Below are 19,735 nucleotides of genomic sequence, written 5' to 3'. Positions count from 1 at the left end.
TTTAACTTAAGGGTAAAATTTTGGATAGGATGGGAGTTAGAGACATTATCTCAATTTGGATCTGTAACGGGTCAGGCGGCATCAGTCCCAACCAATACCCTCCTGGGTCTTATCGTCCAGGATTGGGAAAGATTCAGACTACTGGGATTAAAAACAAAGAAACTTGTTAGGCTATATAATCATGTTTGGCCACGACATGAGCTAGGAAGCCAAGAAAAGTGAAAAAAGTGAAAGTGAAGTCGCTCAGTCGTGTCCGACTCTTTTCGACCCCGTGGACTGTCGCCTAAAAGGCTCCTCCGTCCATGGGATTTTCCAGGCAAGAGTACAGGAGTGGGGTGCCATTTCCTTCTCCAGGAGATCTTCCTGACCCAGGGACTGAACCCAGCTCTCCCACATTGTAGGCAGACACTTTACTGTCTGAGCCAGAAACTAAGAAAAGCGGCCATTAAATGGATCTCTGAGTTATGATACTATAGTGCAGCTAGATTTATATTGTAGAAGGAAATTTAAATGGAGTGAGCTTCCATATGTTCAAATTTTCATGGCCTTGTATTTATACTGCTGCTGCTAAGTCGCTTCAGTCATGTCTGACTCTGTGCGACCCCATAGTCGGCAGCCCACCAAGCTCCGCCGTCCTTGGGATTCTCCAGGCATGAATGCTGGAGTGGGTTTCCATTTCCTTCTCCAGTGCATGAAAGTGAAAAGTGAAAAGTGAAATTGAAGTCGCTCAGTCGTGTCCAACTCTTCGCAAGCCCATGAACTTCAGCCTACCAGCCTCCTCTGTCCATGGGATTTTCCAGGCAAGAGTACTGGAGTGGGTTGCCATTGCCTTCTCACTGTATTTATACAGTGAGACCCAAAAGGAATTTAAGGTGCATGTAGTTCAAAGGGATAATTATAGTAAGGAGACAGAAGACATTTTAACTGATCTACCGTATGGAGCCATCCAAAGGTTAAATCCTCTGCAAGGAGGAGCCAGAGCTACTCCTTGCCTACTGGGAGGAACCATTACCTCAGGGGAAGACACAGCTAAGGCTGAAAAGAGGCCCCACCCATATTCAGGAACTTGTTTGTACCCTGAGTTACCCAAGTTCAGTTCAGTAGCTCAGTCATGTCTGACTCTTTGCAACCCCTTGGACTGCAGCACGCCAGACTTCCATGTCCATCACCAATTCCTGGAGCCTACTCAAACTCAGGTCCATTGAGTCAGTGATGCCATCCAACCATCTCATCCTCTGTCTAACCCTGCTTCTCCTGCCTTCAATCTTTCCCAGCATCAGGGTCTTTTCCAGGGAGTCAGTTATTCACATCAGGTGTCCGAAGTATTGGAGTTTCACCTTCAGCATCAGTCCTTCCAATGAATATTCAGGACTGATCTCCTTTAGGATAGACTGGTTGGATCTCCTTGCAGTCCAAGGAACTCTCAAGAGTCTACTCCAATACCACAGTTCAAAAGCAACAATTCTTTGGTGCTCAGCCTTCTTTATGGTCCAATTCTCACATCCATACATGACTACTGGAAAAATCATAGCTTTGAGTAGACCTTTGTTGGCAAAGTAATGTCTCTGCTTTTTTATATGACTGTCATAGATATTTTTTTATAGGTTTGTCATAGCTTTTCTTCCAAGGAGCAAGAGTCTTTTAGTTTCGTGGCTGCAATCACCATCTGCAGTGATTTTGGAGCCTAATAAAATAGTCTCTCACTGTTTCCATTGTTTCCCCATCTATTTGCCATGAAGTGATGGGACCAGATGCCATGATCTTCGTTTTTTTGAATGTTGAGTTTCAGGTCAGATTTTTCACTCTCCTCTTTCACTTTCATCAAAAGGCTCCTCAGTTCCTCTTTGCTTTCTGCCATAAGGGTGGTATCATCTGCATATCTGAGGTTATTGATATTTCTCCTGGCAATCTTGATTCCAGCTTGTGCTTCATCCATTCCAGCATTTTGCATAATGGACTCTGTATTTAAGTTAAATAAGCAGGGTGACAATATACATCCTTGACATACTCCTTTTCCAATTTGTAACCAGCCCATTGTTCTATGTCTGGTTCTAACTGTTGCTTCTTGGCCTGGATACAGATTTCTCAGGAGGCAGGTAAGGTGGTCTGGTAATCCCATCTCTTGAAGAATTTTCAACAGTTTTTTGTTTGTTGTGATCCACACAGTCAAAGGCTTTGGCGTAGTCAATAAAGCAGAAGTAGATGTTTTTCTGGAATTCACTTGCTTTTTCTATGATCCAACAGATGTTGGCAATTTGATCTCTGGTTCCTCTGCCTTTTCTAAATCCAGCTTTAACATCTGGAAGTTCTCAGTTCACGTACTGTTGAATCTCACTTGGAGAATTTTGAGCATTACTTTGCTAGTATGTGAGATGAGTGCCATTGTGCGGTAGTTTAAACATTCTTTGGCATTGACTTTCTTTGGGATTGGAATGAAAACTGACCTTTTCAGCTAGCACTGTCAATGATATAAGTTACCAACGAATGCCCCTACAGTTTTGCCTCTAAGAGAAGTTCCTGATGGAAATTGAGGAACAATATGTGTCTATGTACCTTTCTCAATGTCTGATCTAAGTGTGGCAGAGGACAAGTTGGGAAGTTTTTCTGAGGATCCTGAACTCTTTACAAAAGAATTTACCCCATTAGTAAGATCTTTTGATCTCACCTGGGGGGACTTAGATTTTACTATCCCCTTGCTGCACCCCCAAGGAAAAGCAGGATATAATACTGGCAGCCAGAGCCCATACAGGCCAACTGGCAGCCCAAGCCAACAGGGCCATGCAGTGCACTGGGTGGGGAATGATGCTTCCCTGAGGCAAATCTGCAATGGAATTACCAGCTGAATTCTATTGATAATAGATAGATGGACCATATGATTAACTGTTTAATAGAGAGTATGAAGAAACTTACAGTAAAACCTGTTAATTATGAAAAGGTGAAAAAGGTCCAACAGGGATAGGATGAAAAACCTGCAGTCTTCCAAAGGAGATTAGTGGACGCTTTTAGGAAGGATACCTAAGCTTTAAGGAGTATATCCCTCCTCTTCTGAGGGACAGGATGCATGCATTTCATAGCCCAGTCTGCCCCAGACATCAGGCACAAAGTTCAGAAAGCAACTGCTGGTCCTCAGACTCTAATGAATGATTTGTTCCAATTGGCTTATTTGGTTTTCAATAATGGGGATATGGTTGAAAAGACTGAATGCACCCAGAGAAACATGCAAGAGACCCAAATGATTGCAATGGCTTTGTCTGCTCAAAGACCACCAACTAGGAGGCTGCCCTCTCTTGGACAATCTGGTCCTGGTGGACCACGAGGCCCATGGTACACCTACAAGGCCAGTGTAGCCTCTGTGGACAAAAGGGGCACTGGAGGAAGCACTGCGGTCCATGTGTCCTTTGCAAGTAGCCAGGCATTGGCAGAGGGAACGCCCCAGACACCAGGCAGCAGAGGCCCCTCAACCGTTGATGGTTTTGCAATCAGAAGACCGATGGGACCCAAGGCCAAAAATGGCTCTGCCTAAAGATACCATCTACATAACTAATGTCAAGCCTCGGCTGATCATTGATGTGGCTTGGTGGAATTTCTTACAGATACTGGTGCAACCTTCTCAGTCTTAGCCCAAAGGATTGGAAACCTTAGCTTACATACCAACAAATAAAACACAGGCAGTTTTGAAAGTCCTAGGCTTGATAGAGGAAATGCCACAACCTTGCTATACTAAAGGAAAAAATTGGGCTAAAAATAGGGGGTTAATAAGTCAAAGGGGATGGTATGTGTTAGATGAAAATACTGTGATTCCGCAAGCTCAGCAATGGAAAGTAATCAAGGTTTTATATGAAACTACCCACTATGGATGTGAAAGTGAAGTGAAACGTGAAGTTGCTCAGTCGTGTCTGACTCTTTGTGACCCCATGGACTGTAGCCTACCAGGCTCCTCTGTCCATGGAATTTTCCAGGCAAGAGTACTAGAATGGGTTGCCATTTCCTTCTCCAGGGGATCTTCTGGACCCAGGGATCAGACCCGGGTCTCCCGCATTGCAGGCAGACGCTTTACTGTTTGAGCCACCAGGGAAGTAAGATATGAATGTGAAGCTCTTTGGAATTTACTACAAAGATTGCTTGTGGGTAAAGGAATGAAAATGGTGGTGGCCCAGATTACCAAATCATGTGACACATGTTTACAAAATAATCCTAGAAAAATGCCACCCCCTCCTCCATTATTTAGACCCATTCAACACCAAGAAGAACTGGTAAATTGATTTTACTCAGATGCCCAAGTCCAGAGGAAACAAATTATTTATTGGTAAAGGTAGACACATTCACTCGGAGAAGGCAATGGCACCCCACTCCAGCACTCTTGCCTGGAAAATCCCATGGATGGAGGAGCCTGGTAGGCTGCAGTCCACTGGGTCACTAAGAGTTGGACACGACTGAGCGACTTCCCTTTCACTTTTCACTTTGATGCATTGGAGAAGGAAATGGCAACCCATTCCAGTGTTCTTGCCTGGAGAATCCCAGGGACGGGGGAGCCTGGTGGGCTGCCGTCTCTGGGGTCGCAGTCGGACTCGACTGAAGCGACTTAGCAGCAGCAGCAGACATTCATTAAATGGCTAGAGAATTTTCCCACATGGACAGAAAGAGTAACAAAGAATTTGATTAAAAAGATAATCACACCTTTCGGATTACCTCAATATATACAAAATGATAATGAACCTCTCCCAGATTTAGGAATTATTTTGGGAGAATGCTTTGGGTTCTCAAGATCATGACTAAAATTCTGAAATAGAAACTATGAGGTCTCTGTGTTTGTGTGTTCATATGTGTCTATATGTGTGTTCTGGATGTCTAATATTGCCAAAAGTTAATTCACAAAAGAGCTCTAATTGACTTAAAGGAAATTAAATACTCATATAAATACTCAAAATACAAAATAATCCAGCCAGAATTCATTTCATTCTCATGTTATCTGAAAAATACTCAGGACAAAACTGATATCTGGTGATTGAAAAGTGAAAGATTGAAAAATTGAAAGTGGTTTAAGCTTTTTGGTGTGATTAATATAGGCAAAGGGTTACACATGATCAGGATTTTCTAAGACTGAATTAAATTTAGTTGGGTAAATGGATTTTGTTAGGAATGGGCTAAAGTAAAATAAGACTGGATTTGATTTCTCCCTCCAAAGAATTCTTGAAATCCTTCTTTGGACAAACAGATTGAGATGAGTTTCTTTGCCTGTAAGTGATTTGTATTTGCTTTTGAGATCTTTAGGGAAAAAACCTTTAGGTTAGGGAAAAAGTATAGTCTCCTAGTGACTTATGATCTTATCTAACTGAAAACTAACTTTGGGATGTTTTAGAGGGCTCCTGTGTTATCTCAAAGAGAAATATTTAACTAGGGTTATTTGGTATATTATGTTAAATATGATCATTTGTAATTCTGGTTATCGTAACCAACTTTATCGTACACTGTAATCAGATGTTTGACCATGCCTTTTGAGTCTTTTGTCATTTATACATATTTATGTACCCTGGTGCTGGTTCAAAAAAGGCTTCATCATCCAGAAGATACATAAGAAGGCTAAGGAACCAGTTACAGCAGTTCTGCATCAAGATGGCTACGTAGGGATTTCAGCCCATGTAGACTAAAACAAGGAGCCTCCCTTGTCCCTGGGGCCCCTAGATCAGGTATCCAGAATTACAGAAGATGGACCTTCCCTTCTGCTTCCCAAACTGGGTTTTGGCTGGGTTAGTGTCCCAGCCACGTGGGTTCAAGTCCCAGGCTGGGTTTTGGCTGGGTTCGAGTTCCAGCACATGGGTTCAAGTCCCAGTCTGGTAAATGGTTTCACCCCAACCCTATTCCCAGCAGGCAGAGAGGCCAGGTCTCATGGGGCTGTGAAGTGCCTGTGATCCCTGCAGCCAGCTATCTCTGGAGGGCCAATGGCAGGGAGCAGACTAGGGTGCTGAAAACATTGCTTCTGTCATCCCCTCAGGGTTCAAGGACCGCCCCTGCCCCTTCTCTGCTCCCACCTCCAGGGCACTGATATTCCCTCCCAGTTAGTCTCCAGGGAATGTCCCTACCTTCTGGGATTTGGAATTGTGTTCCCCACTGGGCATCTCTCTATCTGCTGAGTCACAGAACTGGCACCACCATTAACTGTGCATAACCTTGGGCGAGGTTCATCTTTTCCAAGTGACTTGGTTTCCCCATCTGTGAAATGGGCCGTGTGCTTTATGTAAAGAGCTGGGCTTCCTGGGAGTGAAGCACTGGGGCGGGGTGGGGGGAGGGGCTGGAATTGAGTTGCACTTGACCTGGGCTTTCAAGGGGTCTAAGGCCTTCCTGGGATAGCTCTGTGTGGCTGTTAAGAGTCTTTGTGCTGGGCAGAAGGCACAGATTGGCCTTCTGGGGAGACCAGGAGACCCCAGTGGAGGGAAGGGAGGAGGGTGGGAAGGCAGGCAGGTAGGGTCTAAATTTCTGGAACCTCACTGAGGGGCTGTGTTGCTGTTGCCTCTGGGACCCAGGGAAGGAAGGCCTTGGCGATGCCTCAGGGGGCCCCCACCTACCTCCACACACCTGGGGCTGTACATGGAGGGGACCTGCTTAGTCTCTGGCCCCAGAGTGCTGCTTGAGCTTCAGGTTAGGAAGGTTTTTCTAGAACCCCAAGAGAGACCCCAGAGGAAGATGGTGGCAGTGAGCTCCTTGACATTCAGTCTGCATGCAGGGGCTGGAGGTCCCAGTTAGGGGGTTCTGGGGGTGGCAGGGCTGTGAGGGTAGGGGTGTAGAGGTCTCTTTCATCTTTAATTAACTCAGGACTCAGGAATAAGAAGCAATGTGATAAAGGCTCTGTTTGGAAAGCCCTGAAGGTGACCCAGGCCCTGAGTCAGTGTTCCCCTCTTCCCCCTCCTCCTTGGCAACCCAGGCTGGGAGCTTCGTGCTTGTGGGTGGGGACCCTGGCTGCCTGGCTCTCTCCCCCCGCCCCATACTCCCTGATGCTTATAACAGCGCCTGGCACAGAGTGGGCCCTTGGGGGAGAGTTTGTTCAGTGACTCGATGTGGTAACTTTTTGTGCCTGCTTTTCAGGTGACAAAAGGGAGGTTTGGCAGAGTTAGATAACAGCCCAGACCTGGTCAGTTGGCCCCAGGCTGGGTTATGAACCTGCCCTGGCGTGGCCTGCAGAGTACACAGTGGGAATTCCAAGGAGCCTACCCCTCTGCAAGGGGAGGAGGTGGGGTGTGGAGTTGTGGTGGCACCCCGCCGCCCGGCGCCTCTGTCCCCTGCGCCTTTGTCTCCTGTGACACAATGGGTGGCTTTTTGTCCCCATAAAGTCCCTTTCACCATAGGGAGAAGGGCCAGAGCGGGGGTGGAGGCCGGGCCGGGCCAGGCCAAGTTCTGAGTGTCCTGAGCTGCCCAGATGCATCCCTGTGCGGGGAAACCCCAGGAAGGGTTCACGTGGTCCCCTGGACCTCAGTTTTCTGGAAGGTGCAGTGGGGAGAAGGGAGTCCTGGGGGCTGTTGGATGGGCCCCGCCCTCAAATTGTTCCCAAAACATTTGGTTTCATTACCAATGTTTAAAAAACTGAAGATTTCATGTAGAATTTTGGATTTCTAATATATCTTTAAAAATTAGAACTTCTTGGGACTTCCCTGGTGGCCCAGAGGTTAAGGATCTGTGCTTCCACTGTAGGGGGCACGGGTTCGATCCCTGGTTGGGGAACTAAGATCCTGCATGTTGTGTGGTGGGTACAATCCAAAAAAAAAAAAAAGTTCTGGCTATCCCAGGCCTGTGTTCCCCCAGACATCAGCTGGTTGCTCTCAGCTCCACAGACCTCCCCTGGCCCACCTTAGTCATTTCTGTGACCTGCCTGCCTCGGTGGCTGCTGAGTTTGAAACCACAATGTTAGCTCTGGGGCACAGTGTCCCCTCTCCTGCCACCCCACCCCCCAACTCGGGTTTGCTCCCTCTAAGCCCCAGGCTGTCTAACAGCCTTCCTAGCCACTCACAACCTCTACAACTGTTCACTTTTTCCTTTCTTTACCTGCATGACATGCCTATGAGGTGGTTGCAGGAAGGAGCATCCCTTCCGGGGCCCAAGAGTGGGCTCTTGTCTAACCCTCGGAAATGAATTGTCCAAGAAGACACACGTGTTGACAAAGCAAGAGACTTTATTGGGAAGGGCGTCCAAGAGGAAAGCAGGAGGGTAAGGGAACCCAGAACTGCTTTGCCATGTGGCTTGTGATCTCGGGTTTGATGGTGACAGGATTCGTTTCTAGGCCAATTCGTTGTCTCTGGCCAATCACTCTTGATTCAGGGTCCTTTCTGGTGGTGCATGCACTGCTCAGCCAAGACGGGTGCCAGTGAGAAGGATTCTGGGAGGTGGTCGGACACTGAGCGGTGACATCTCCTTTTGACCTTTCCCAAATTCTTCTGGTTAGTGGTGGCGTGTTAGTCCTGTGTTCCTTACCAGGACCTCCTGTTGTAAAATATCTCACGCACTGTGAGTTACTGTGGTGCCTGACCAGTTTGGCTGGTTTCAGTCGGTGTGTTTCCCCTAACAAGGTGACCAGCATTGGGGTATGTCCCCAAGCTTCTTATGTGTCAGATGAAAACACAAGCCAAAAAAGTTAGGTGACTCTATGATGAACCTAGACAGCATATTAAAAAGCAGAGCATTCACTTTGCCAACAAAGGTCTATATAGACAAAGTCAAAGCTATGGTTTTCTCAGTAGTCATGTACAGCTACAAGAGATGGACCATAAAGAAGACCAAGTGCCAAAGAATTGATGCTTTCAAACTGGGGTATCGGAGAAGACTCTTGAGAGTCCCTTGGACTGCAAGGAGATCAAACCAATCAATCCTAAAGGAAATTAACCCTGAATATTCATTGGAAGCTCCAATACTGTGGCCACCTGAGGTGAAGAGCCAACTCATTGGAAAAGATCCTGATGCTGGGAAAGATAGAGGGCAGGAGGGGACAGAGGATGAGATGGTTGGATGGTATCACCGACTCACTGTAAGTATGTTTGAGCAAACTCTGGAAGATAGTGAAGGACAGGGAAGCCTGGCACGCTGCAGTCCATGGGGTTGCAAAGAGTCGGACATGACTTGGCGACTGAACAACAACGGTAAGGCCACCCAACAAATCTCAAGGGCTTTACTCGGCCCAGAGAATGGAGAATATTAAAAGGAGAGTTGAGTGACCGTCTTGGGGCAGGAGAGGAGTTAGCGAGTGCTCCTGGGATTGGTAGAGTCCCTTCAGTCAGTACGAGGGAGGAAAGGCTGTGGGTACCCCTGGAGGAGGCCTGAGTTGAGGAGTGTCAGGGCTCAGACTGAGAGGAGCCTTGGAGAACGCTGAGCAGACCTCCCTGCTTCTGCTGTACAGAGGGGAAGACAGGTCTAAACGGGTGAAGGTTCTGCCCTGGGACCCTTAGCCTGTGAGGAGTGGAGGGAGTGTAGCTGCAAGAGGAGTCCTAGGGTGGGGCTGGGTTGCATTCTGCTCCCCTTCACCTCCATATCTCCACCACCTTTGGATAAGCCCAGCTGCCTTATCTGAAAGGTGGGAGGGGCCACACTGATGGGTGGGGGTGGGGTGGGTGTGGGGAGGTGACCCTTATCTTCCAGGAACTATGCTTGGTGCTTAAGGTTAAATACCTTCATCTCACCAAGCCTCACACCCCTAGGAACTGCACATGCTATTCCTACCCTATCCACTGCAGGAAACCAGGCACAGAGAATGGACTGGAAAGCCCAGGTTCTAACCCCTCGAAGTGATGATGACAGTAGGGCCTGTACTGAGTGTCAAGACTGTGTTGGGTGTTGGTCTGAGTGCCTTCTGTACATTACTTCATTGACATCTACCCTTGTAAGGTCGGCACATTTTGAAGATGAGCACAGGGAGGTACAGAGAGGCTCAGCAACTTGCAGGAGGTCACACAGCTCGTAAGCTGGCAGGGCCAGAGCTTGAACCCAGGGAGTCAATAGAGCAACTTTTCATCAGTTAATGCCAACATCTCCCAGTTAAGTCAGATCATAACAGCCATTCACAGCCTCAAAGAGTAGTGAAGAAAGATGTATTCGTTTCCTAGGGCTGCCATAACAAATTGCCACAAACTAGGTCAGTTAAAAAACAACAGAAATTTATTGTCTCACAGTACTAGAAGTTCAAAGTCAAGGTGCTGGCAAGGTTGGTTCCTTTGGGAGGCCCTGAATGAGAGTCTGTCCCATGCTTCTGGCCAGGAATCCTTTGTTTTCCTTGGCTTGGAGACATATCACTCAGATCTCTGCCTCCATCTTCACGTGGTGTTCTTTCTGTGTGTGTCTCTATGTCCAGCTTCCCTCTTATAAGAACCTCAGCCCCTGGATTGCACCCCCCCCAACTGATTGCCCCCCACCAAATGCCTCATGGTCAGGCATTTGTGACTAATCCCTTTCCTCTCTGACTCAGCAGGTGGTTTTTAAAAAAATCTCTGTTAACCAGTTGAGAAAAAAATTTTTGGAAGCGCGAACGTCCTGGAGCATGTGTAAATGTGACCTTTTTGGCAGTGTTAGTCGCTCAGTCATGTCCAACTCTGCAACCCCATGGACTGTAGCCCACCAGGCTCCTCTGTCCATGGAATTCTCCAGGCAAGAATACTGAAATGGGTTGCCATTTCCTTCTCCAGGGGATCTTCCCAACCCAGGGATTGAACTTCCTTCTCCTGAAGATTCTTTACTGTCTGAGCCACCAAGGGAGTTGTCGTTTAAAGATAAGATCCCTCATCTGAAATCTTTAGGTTTTCAAGAAGGAAAGGGCATATATATCTTTTTTTCCTTCAGGATTTCCAGACAGTTTTCTTGGTTCATCTGCAGGGGGTGCCTGGGGAGGCATGACAGGGGCCTCAGTGTTTGCAAGGGCCAAGGGGTGAGGTTTCATTCTGTGCATGTTTGTTATGTGTGTGTCTGTGTCAGTCTTTGAAGAGTAAGACACACAGGTGTATGTGTAGAGAAGCATGGGGACAGAGGAACATGGGGGCAAGAGACAGGGACCTCGAGCGTTTGTTAAAGCACAGAGTTCTGCTCTTCCTTACCTGGCTCCTTCCCTTTGCCACCTCCCCCCACCACCACCCCCACATCCGCTCTCATGTCCTAGTGAGATCTTTCTTGACCTTCTTATCCCTTCTCAGCTGAATTTTCCCCATAACACATTTCCTGTGCTTCCCTCGTGTACTTGGGTTTTATCTGACTCCCCTACCCCCAACCCAGCTGTAGAATGAGAGCTCCGGGAGAGCAGGGCTTCCCATGTTTACCGCTCACACAGTGTTAAGTGCTGAACAGATGTTTGGCTTTTACAATTTTTAAAAGTTTTTACCTATTTGGCTGCACCAGGTCTTAGTTACAGCATGCAGGATCTTCAGTTGTGACATGGGGCCTCTTGGTTGTGCCTTGTGGGATCTGGTTCCCCGACCTGGGATCGAACCTGGGCTCCCTGCATTGCAGCATACGGTCTTAGCCACTGGACCACCCAGGAAGTCCCACAACAGATACTTGTTGAATGAGTGAACCCAGAGGGAGGCACATGGTGGGGCCTGTGCTCAGAGAGCAGGTGTTAGAATTGCACGAGGACCTGGACGAAGCCCAGCGGGCGGGTGGCAGAGTCAGGGCTGTCTGTCTTGCCCTCTGCCTTCCGCTCCCCCGCTTCCCCTGCACGGTGGGGTTTACCGTTCTGGACTGGACTGTAAGACAAGTCTTCTGGCCTCTTCCAGCTGGACTGTGGGTCCACAGCAGGAGGGAGGGTCCAGCAGCTCCTGCACATTCTAGAGATGAGGCCTGGGCCCAGCTTCCCATGGCCAGCAGAGGGTCAGCACACGTGGGGGTGCCTTATCCTGGACTGGGGTGCTCCGGCAGATTCTTGGGGCTGGGGGTGAGGGGACGGGAAAAACCAGTCTGTCAGGTTCAGATGGACCTTCCTTGTTGGAGAGCAGAAACCAAGGCGGCTCCCTGGGCACAGGGCCAGGGAGGCACGGCCAGAGGGATGCCAGATATTCTCACTGCTTATTCCAGCAGCTTTGTCTCCCAGAGGCTGTACTTGCTGATCTAGAAACCAGGGCTGAGCAGGAGGGAGAGGCAGAGACCAGGGAGCCGGGATGCCAGCTGGGCCTCACCCCTCGGAGCCAGCCCAAGTGTCCTCATTTTTTGTACATCACTAAGTAACTCTTAGTAGACCAGGTTTCAGAGAAGGGTCGACCTGGGTTCAAGTCCTGCCCTGCCCTGTCCTTGACTCATGGGTGACCACAGATGACCATGGACACATTTTCCTCTGAGCTCCTGTTTGAAAAATGGGGCTAATAAATAAGCCTAATGAGAGGGTTATGGGAAAATCAGTGAAATAAAAGGGAAGGTGCTCACCTGAGGCTTGGCACATTATGAGCCAGAGGGCATTACGTGGTTATTTGTGACCAAGCCCATGAGTGATTACACCACCAATTGATAAGTGTACATTAATGTAAACCCAAATCATTCCCTTCGTGATTTTTAACTCACTGCATTTTCTAACTTCCTTTCAGATAGTTGTAACCAGGCAACACGATGGCATGGAGGCCCATAAGGACCCTACTTTAAAGCAAGGAGATAATTAGAGACTTCCCTGGAAGTCCAGTGGTTAGGGTTCCACGCTCCCAGGGCGGGGGCATGGGTTTGATCCCGCACGCCCAGTGGCATGGCCAGAAAAAAAAAGACAAGGAGATAATTGTCTGCCCCTGGAAGGGTCCTGCGCCTTGCTGCTTTAGGGGTGTCTCTTCTCCTTTCCAGCAGTGACTCCCCTGGGTCTGGGGGCTCTTGGCCCCACTGATGTGTCTGTTTAGGGCAGTGTCTGTCTGAAGGATGAGTGGTAAAAGCTTGGGGGTCTGGGCTGAGACACCCTGACTCTGGGTCCTCATGGATAAGGACTCCCCTCCAGTGGTGTGACTGCCCACAAGGCCCTGCTCCCTGTCCCACCATCCTCACCACACACTGGGCCCCAAGGGCCACCTAGTCTATTGGTGGTGGCTGAAGGAGAGCACCAGAGGCTGGAGGTGGGGCAGGAAGGCTGGCGGGGTGCAGTGCCAGGTGGGCATCCCTGGGAACTCACCCCTCCCCCCCAGGAGAGGAAGAGGGGCGGGTGCAAAAACCTGGAGAGAAGGGGAAGAGGGTGCCTCCCTGAGTCTCCCATTCCCACCCGTGCGTCGGGGGAGGCAAGGCTGGGAGCATATTATCGACTCAGACCTGAGTCCTCCTATAACACACAGCACCTGTGCGGGAAGGGTGTCTAGCCCCTATTTCCTGGATAAGGAAGCTGAGGCCGGTTAGCGCCTGAGCATGTGTTTACTGAGCAGGTCCTATGTGCTCGGCACTGCAGGGCACTGGAGACGCAGCGACGCCCAAAACCCAGGGGTCTGGGTTCTAGCGGGTGGACTAGAGGTGCCCTGGGGAGCTGCACAGAGGTGGGGACACTTCCCACCACACAGGCAGGGTGAAAGCCCAGCAGCTGACTGGTAAGCCCAGGGCTCTACCTCTCACTTCCGGTGGTGGGGGGAAGGAAAGCTGTCAAAGGGGCTCGTGGACTCCAGGCCCCAGCTAGGGTCACCCCCGCCCCGCCCCACACGTGGAGGGGGCTGATACAGAAACTTCCCTTTTGGTCCTTGGCAGGGGACCCTCTCTGGGGGCTTTCCTGGTGGCTCAGATGGTACAGAATCCACCTCCAATGTGGGAGACCTGGGTTCCATCCCTGGGTTGGGAAGATCCCCTGGAGAAGGGAATGGCTGCCCACACCAGTATTCTGGCCTGGAGAATCCCATGGACAGAGGAGTCTGGCAGGCTACAGTCCATGGGGTCTCAGAGGGTCGGATATGACTGAATATCTTTCACTTTAGGGGACCCTTTCTGGCTGCTCTGGGGTGAGTGACAGCTCTCTCTTGTCTGGGAAGCTGGGGAAATTTTTGTCCTCCAAACCAGCAGGCAGAGGGGGGTTTTGCTCCTGAGCAAGTAAGGTACCACTCTGCCAAGTTCCCCAGGATGCCCTTGAGGTGGGTCAGCCGACCTGCCTGTGTAGAATTCCCTGCAGCATGGCGTCCTCAGCTGGGAATAGTTCCTTTATATACATGAACCCTCATGGGCACTGACCTTATAGAGTAAGTATGCTCTTCATGCTCTGTGCTGTGAACACAGCACAGAGTGGCTGTGAGTTGCCCCAGTGTCACACAGCTGGCAAGAGGAGTGGGTTTTAACTCAGGCAGTCGGCTCTGGAGGCCGTGGTGTTAGCTACTCTGCACACTCCGGGATGTTGGGGCCCACCTTGCCATATACAAATGGTGTGCTAGTCCCTTTGCTTCTCCAAGGCCCAGATTCACCTGGAAGGCAGGGATGGTAGCACCTGTATCAGGCAGTTAGGAGAGTCAGAGAAGGTTGGGTGGAGGGGGCTTGGTGGGGCTCCAGGCAGATGTCACTGTACCTCCGGGCCTCTGTGATTGTGTCCCTGCCTCAGGGATGTGCTGGTGACTTCATCTTTCTTTCAGCAGCTTTTCCTAAGCCCCTGGCCGAGCTCGGGTCCTGTCCTGGGTGCCAGCATGCACTTATGAATGAGCCAGTCATTTTCTTGGGGAACTGGATGAGCCCGGGAGACCACCCTCTCCAGGGCTGCAGGGGTCTCACCCTGGAGGCAGCCGAGTGGATGGCAGTGCTGCTGTGGCTTCTGGTCTGGGGAAGGAAACAGAATTCGTCTTGGGTGGGTGGTGCCTGAGGGGCCATGTGAGCCCAGAAGAGGGCTCTGGAGCCCAGACTGGAGGAGTAGGGAAGGTTCCCTGGAGCACGTACCATTTCAGCTGGGGTCTGAAGGAGGTAAGTTACCAGGCAAGGGCTTTGTATACATGTGGTAAAAGCCAAATAAATATTTCTCGGGCCAATGAGAAATGTGTCCTGCAGGGGGCGCCCCATGGTGAAGGCCTGGAAACTGCTCTGTGGCCTTCGGCCTGAGCGCTGGGGACTCTGGGAGACTCTGGCTCTGTCTCATCCCCTCCAGGTGCTGGGGCTGCTGGTGTGGGCCCTGATTGCTGACACTCCGTACCACCTGTATCCGTCTTATGGCTGGGTGATGTTCGTCGCTGTCTTCCTCTGGCTGGTGACAATCATCTTCTTTGTCCTCTACCTGTTTCAGCTGCACATGAAGCTGTACATGGTGCCCTGGCCGCTGGTGGTGAGTCTGGATAGGAGCCCCAGGGGTGGCTCTGGGCTGACCCCTCTGCCTCTGGGCAGGCTGTGACAATGTGACCTTCCCTAAGTGAGAAGTGGCGGCTGGGGGTTGACTGAAGTCCTCTTCGGCCTGTAGAACTGAATGGGGATGGGGGAAGGAGGATGAATGGTTCGGGTGTCCATTTTTTCTGAGCGCTGAGAGCTTTGAATCCAGGATGACTCAGGCTTGCCTTTCTCCCACGGAGGGAGTACAAGTGAGGTGCTGTTTGGGATCTTGGAAATATTTTTCCTTTTTGGGGGGTGGGCAGTCGGGATTAGATTCTGGGGGTGCTGTGGCTCTGGCTGGGCCCAGACCGGCAGCCCTGGGCCTGCAGGCTGGGATGAGCTGGCAGGAGTCACCGAGGCTGGGCTGGTGTGTGCAGGATGGGCTGGGCGCAGGGTGAGGCCCCCGCAGCCTGGCAGAGGGTGGTGTCCTCAGTTTGCCCAGGTCAGTCTCCTTAGAACACAGAGCTGAGAGTGTCCATAGGAAGTACCCTGGCCAGACACAGAGAAAACTGCTGGGGCTTTTTTTCTCTCCAGCCCGGAAAACCCCTGCAGCTGGGGTCTGAGGCTTTCAGCGAGCAGAGAGGCGAGAGAGGCACGTGATTGTCAGACAAGCAAGGCTGGGACTAGGCAGCATTGTTTGCAATTCAATGACTTTTGAAGCTGAGGAAACGTGAGTCATCCTCAAGACAGACCGGGTTTGTTAGATCTTGACATCACTGGTAGGAGCCAGGTGGTGTTTGCAGTGGGCACTGGGCTTGGAGGGAAGATCCTGGGGTGACGAGGCAGTGGCCTGACTTCCTGGACGGGGTCCAGCCCCTGCCCTGTGTCCTAGGAGCCTTGAAGAAAGACATCTCCGGAGATGGAAGGGCCTTGGTGTCTCTCAGCACTGCTGTGGGGCTCCAGTCACAGCTGCTGATGGGAGAGGCTCCTTTCCCAGGCCATGATGGCAGGGCAGTGCCTCACACTCCTAGATAAGGCGGAGTTAAGATTGCCAAATCGGGCTTTTCTGGGATGGGGACTACAAGCTCCCTTTAGGGCCGGGCAAGAGGCCATAAAGACATACGAGTAAAGTAGGTCAGGAGGGGTTCTGGAGAACCCGTCCATAGGAAGCCGCCTCTACTCAGCTCTAACTGTTGTTAGTGGGAATGCAGGTGCCAAATCTTGATATTTTAAGATTGAAAGTTTTATATGAAATCTTAGTTTTTATATGAAATCTAATTTTAGAATGTTGGTAATTGTTTTTTAAAAATATGAGATAAACCAAACATGCCCGAGGGCCATCAGTTTGCTGTCTGGCTGGGCTAAGAGATCTGCTAAGAACTGACTCCAGGGACCAAGCACTGGGGAACTGGGACCTGGGACTGGTTGTTAGCCCAGGGCCCTTCCTTGCCAGCCAGCTGAGGGTCTTTACCATGGCATTTGACGTGGGGCCTAGAGCCTAGGATGTGGCCAGAAGGCATAGGTTCTTCCCACTGGGGGCAGAGGTAGGGATGTGAGGGCCCCCCAGCGCCCCCCCATCTCGGGGTCAGCCTCAGAGCCAAGCCCTCAGGGGCCATGAGAAGGACCAGGCTTGGCGGGGAGCCACCACGGAGGAGCAGGCCCTTCAGCTGGAGTACTCAGAGACAGGCTCGGTTTGGCCTCTTGCCATCAGGAGTGAGTTTTACCACGTGGATCTGTTGATGTTCCAGCCAGATCACTTTAGCCCCCCATCTCTCAGCCTTCAGTATGTTTGTGTTCTCTGCTCATAGGGCCTCCAGGCTGGTCCTGTGTAGACCTCTGTCTCTGGAGGCCCTTGTAGTGGGAAAAACCCGTGCGGTCTCCATCCTCCTCCTCAAGCTCTAGTCCCTGTTCTGGCTACTGAAGGGATGTGTCAGTGGGAACAGGAAGTTCCATAGTTACTATAAGAGTCTCATGTCTTAAGCCTGTTCTTTCCACTCCCCCAACCCCCAGTTAATGGTATTTAACGTGGGTGCCACTGTTCTCTACATCACGGCCTTCATCACCTGCTCTGCTTCGGTTGAGCTGACATCCCTGAAGGGCAGCCAGCCGTATAACCAGCGTGCAGCAGCCTCCGTGAGTATGGTTCCCTGGGGCACCCTCAGCAGTTACAGGGGAGACGGGTTAAAGTGAGGTCTATGCCCCTGGGCTCCCACTGCTCCCTGACCCCAGGCCAGGCACCTGACACATGCTCAGTAACCCTCCAGCTCCCAGTGGACTCACAGGTGTCCATGTTGTTGCTTAGTCACTAAGTTGAGTCCAATTCTTTGCAACCCCATGGACCACAGTCTGCCAGGCTCCTCTTTCCATGGGATTTCCCAGGCAATAATACTGGAGTGGGTTGCCATTTCCTTCTCCAGGGGATCTTCCCTATCCAGGGACTGAACCTGTCTCTTGCACTGGCAGGTGGATTCTTTACCACTGAGCCACCAGGTGTCCAAAATTAACAGCAAAATTAACCCCGAGGAACCAGAATGCTTGGGAAATGCTTTGGGCTGGCAAGTGAAGCTTGGGCTACCTGTTGAACTTTGCTGTGCCACACTGATCTAGGGTTGTATGTCTCCTCGAGAGTCTGTTAGAAGCTCTCTATCATCCACCTTTGAGAAAGCCATGGGCAAAAACCCTTTGGTTTAAACTATCTGGGAGATACTCAGGTTCTCCTAGGCAACCCAAACTTGGGCTCCATGTCGGGTAAAGTGTCAGAACCCCCACACACCTGGCATGCATCACCCATGAGTGTTCTTCCACTCCCTGTATGTGTGAAGACAGGAGGGTCGGGGGGAGAGGGACTGCCAACCCTTTTGACAGGCCAGGAAACTGAGGCTCAGAGCGGTGAAGGGACTCACCTAGACTGAGCCCCGGGTAGGACCAGACCAGGACTTGGGCTTCCTCATTCTTCCTGGTGAGGATGGTTTTGAAATCTGTGAACTCAGTCACCAGAAGAGAGACATGGAGACTTCTGGAATGTGAACTACATAATATTCCTAGGGCAGCTTTCGAATGTTGCCGTTTAAAAAACGAAATCCCAGAGCTGTGTCTACAGCAGCTCCTACCCGTTTGTCACTCTTGGCATATTGTCCAGGCTTCCCGCTCAGTCTGACACACCTTGCCTGTATGGTTAATGCAAAGTTAGTACCCAGAACCTGGTACCCATCAGCCTCATAGTCATTAAATGACTGTACGGGTAAGCAGGAGTTGGTGTGGCTCATTCGGTTAATTGAGGGGCTCTGGCTCCCCTGTCTGTGCCTACCCTCTGTGTTTCACTGCTGTGGCCCCCAGCCCCACATGCCGTGCTTCAGACAGACTCACCTCTGTGTCTTCTCTTTCAGTTCTTTTCGTGTTTAGTGATGATTGCCTACGGAGTGAGCGCTTTCCTCAGCTTCCAGGCCTGGCGAGGAGTAGGCAGCAATGCAGCCACCAGTCAGATGGCTGGTGGCTATGCCTAAAGCACCTGTGCCGTGGGCCACTGCGGGCGGAAGGCTACGGCCTGCTCCCAGTGCAGGTGGCTCCGGAAGCCTGAAGTCTGCGCCCTGTACAGAGTCAGCCTGGAAGAGACTACGCATGCTCATCTCTGCTCATCAGGCTCCTCGGGCTCACCCGACACTCCCAAGGAATCAGGACCCTTCCTCTGGCAGGCATGTGGCCTGGAGACAGGCCAACAGCCAAGATAGTCCTCTCTGCCCTCCATATTCAGAAGGTGATGGGGGATACAGGACTCTCTTGCTTTGTCCTTAGGACTTCGTGTCCAAGGCCGAGACCTAGCCTTCTCGCCAGCACTAAATACACTAACAGTGAACTCTACACCCACAGCCCCTGGCCCACCATAGAATAAGCCTAACAAGCATCAAGTATTTATCCTAGTTTTTGTTCTGGGAAAGCTGAGCAAACCCATGAAACCATTCTGATTCCTGAAAACATTAATTCTGGTTTGACCCTCCCCCAAGCCAACATGTTCACTTGTAGGGAAGCATGTAGAAAGGGTTATGATTCTGACAGCATGGTTTTCCTTTCCTGCCTTTTGAACGTACCAGTTATTTAAAACAAATCAGTTTTAAGAGACTCTCAGTGATGAAAATCTGATCCAGGCTTCCCTCCCTTTCCCAAGCCCTTGTTTTCTCATTTTCCCTTTGGGGAAACTAACATCAATGCTGACTGCCTCCCTGACGCTGTTAATTAGGCACCTGGGACGGGAGGGAAAGTAAGGCCTTGCTGGTGAGCTGCCCTGTGCGTGGTGGTAACTTTTTGTTTTTTACAAAAATAAAGACCGAAGAACTTATTTGGAACTTAGTTGGGGAATCATAGTTAGAGATGCTTATAAACACCAGGAAGCCGCAACCTAAGTCAGTACAGTTGGCCTTCTGTATTTGTGGGTTTCACATCCGAGGATTCAAACAATCGGTTGATATACCTACTTTGATAGCTTGTGAAGTTCAGAGATCAGACAATCCAGGTGCTTAGTGTGTGGAGCTGATAGTAGAGAGAAGGGGGAGCAGCA

The 19,735-nt window shown here is 50.4% G+C and overlaps 1 protein-coding gene across 1 annotated transcript in view; it reads left to right on the top strand.

Moving 5' to 3' along the window:
- Positions 1 to 19,516, top strand: part of PLLP (plasmolipin) — a 30,082-nt gene extending 10,566 nt beyond the window's left edge. The window contains exons 2-4 of the mRNA XM_086350799.1: positions 15,029 to 15,202; positions 17,194 to 17,316; positions 18,570 to 19,516. Of these exons, the coding sequence (XP_086206925.1) occupies positions 15,029 to 15,202; positions 17,194 to 17,316; positions 18,570 to 18,686 (414 nt within the window). The 3' untranslated portion in view covers positions 18,687 to 19,516. The remainder of the gene's footprint in view (positions 1 to 15,028; positions 15,203 to 17,193; positions 17,317 to 18,569) is intronic.
- Positions 19,517 to 19,735: the final 219 nt, after the last annotated feature.

The sequence above is a fragment of the Bos grunniens genome, chromosome 18 (assembly GCF_055505025.1).
Source record: "Bos grunniens cultivar Pamir isolate PY7600 chromosome 18, Bosgru_T2T1.0, whole genome shotgun sequence".
In the NCBI taxonomy this organism is placed as follows: Eukaryota; Metazoa; Chordata; class Mammalia; order Artiodactyla; family Bovidae; genus Bos; species Bos grunniens.
Note: the sequence above shows the minus strand (reverse complement) of the source record. Positions and strands in the feature narration are given on the sequence as shown.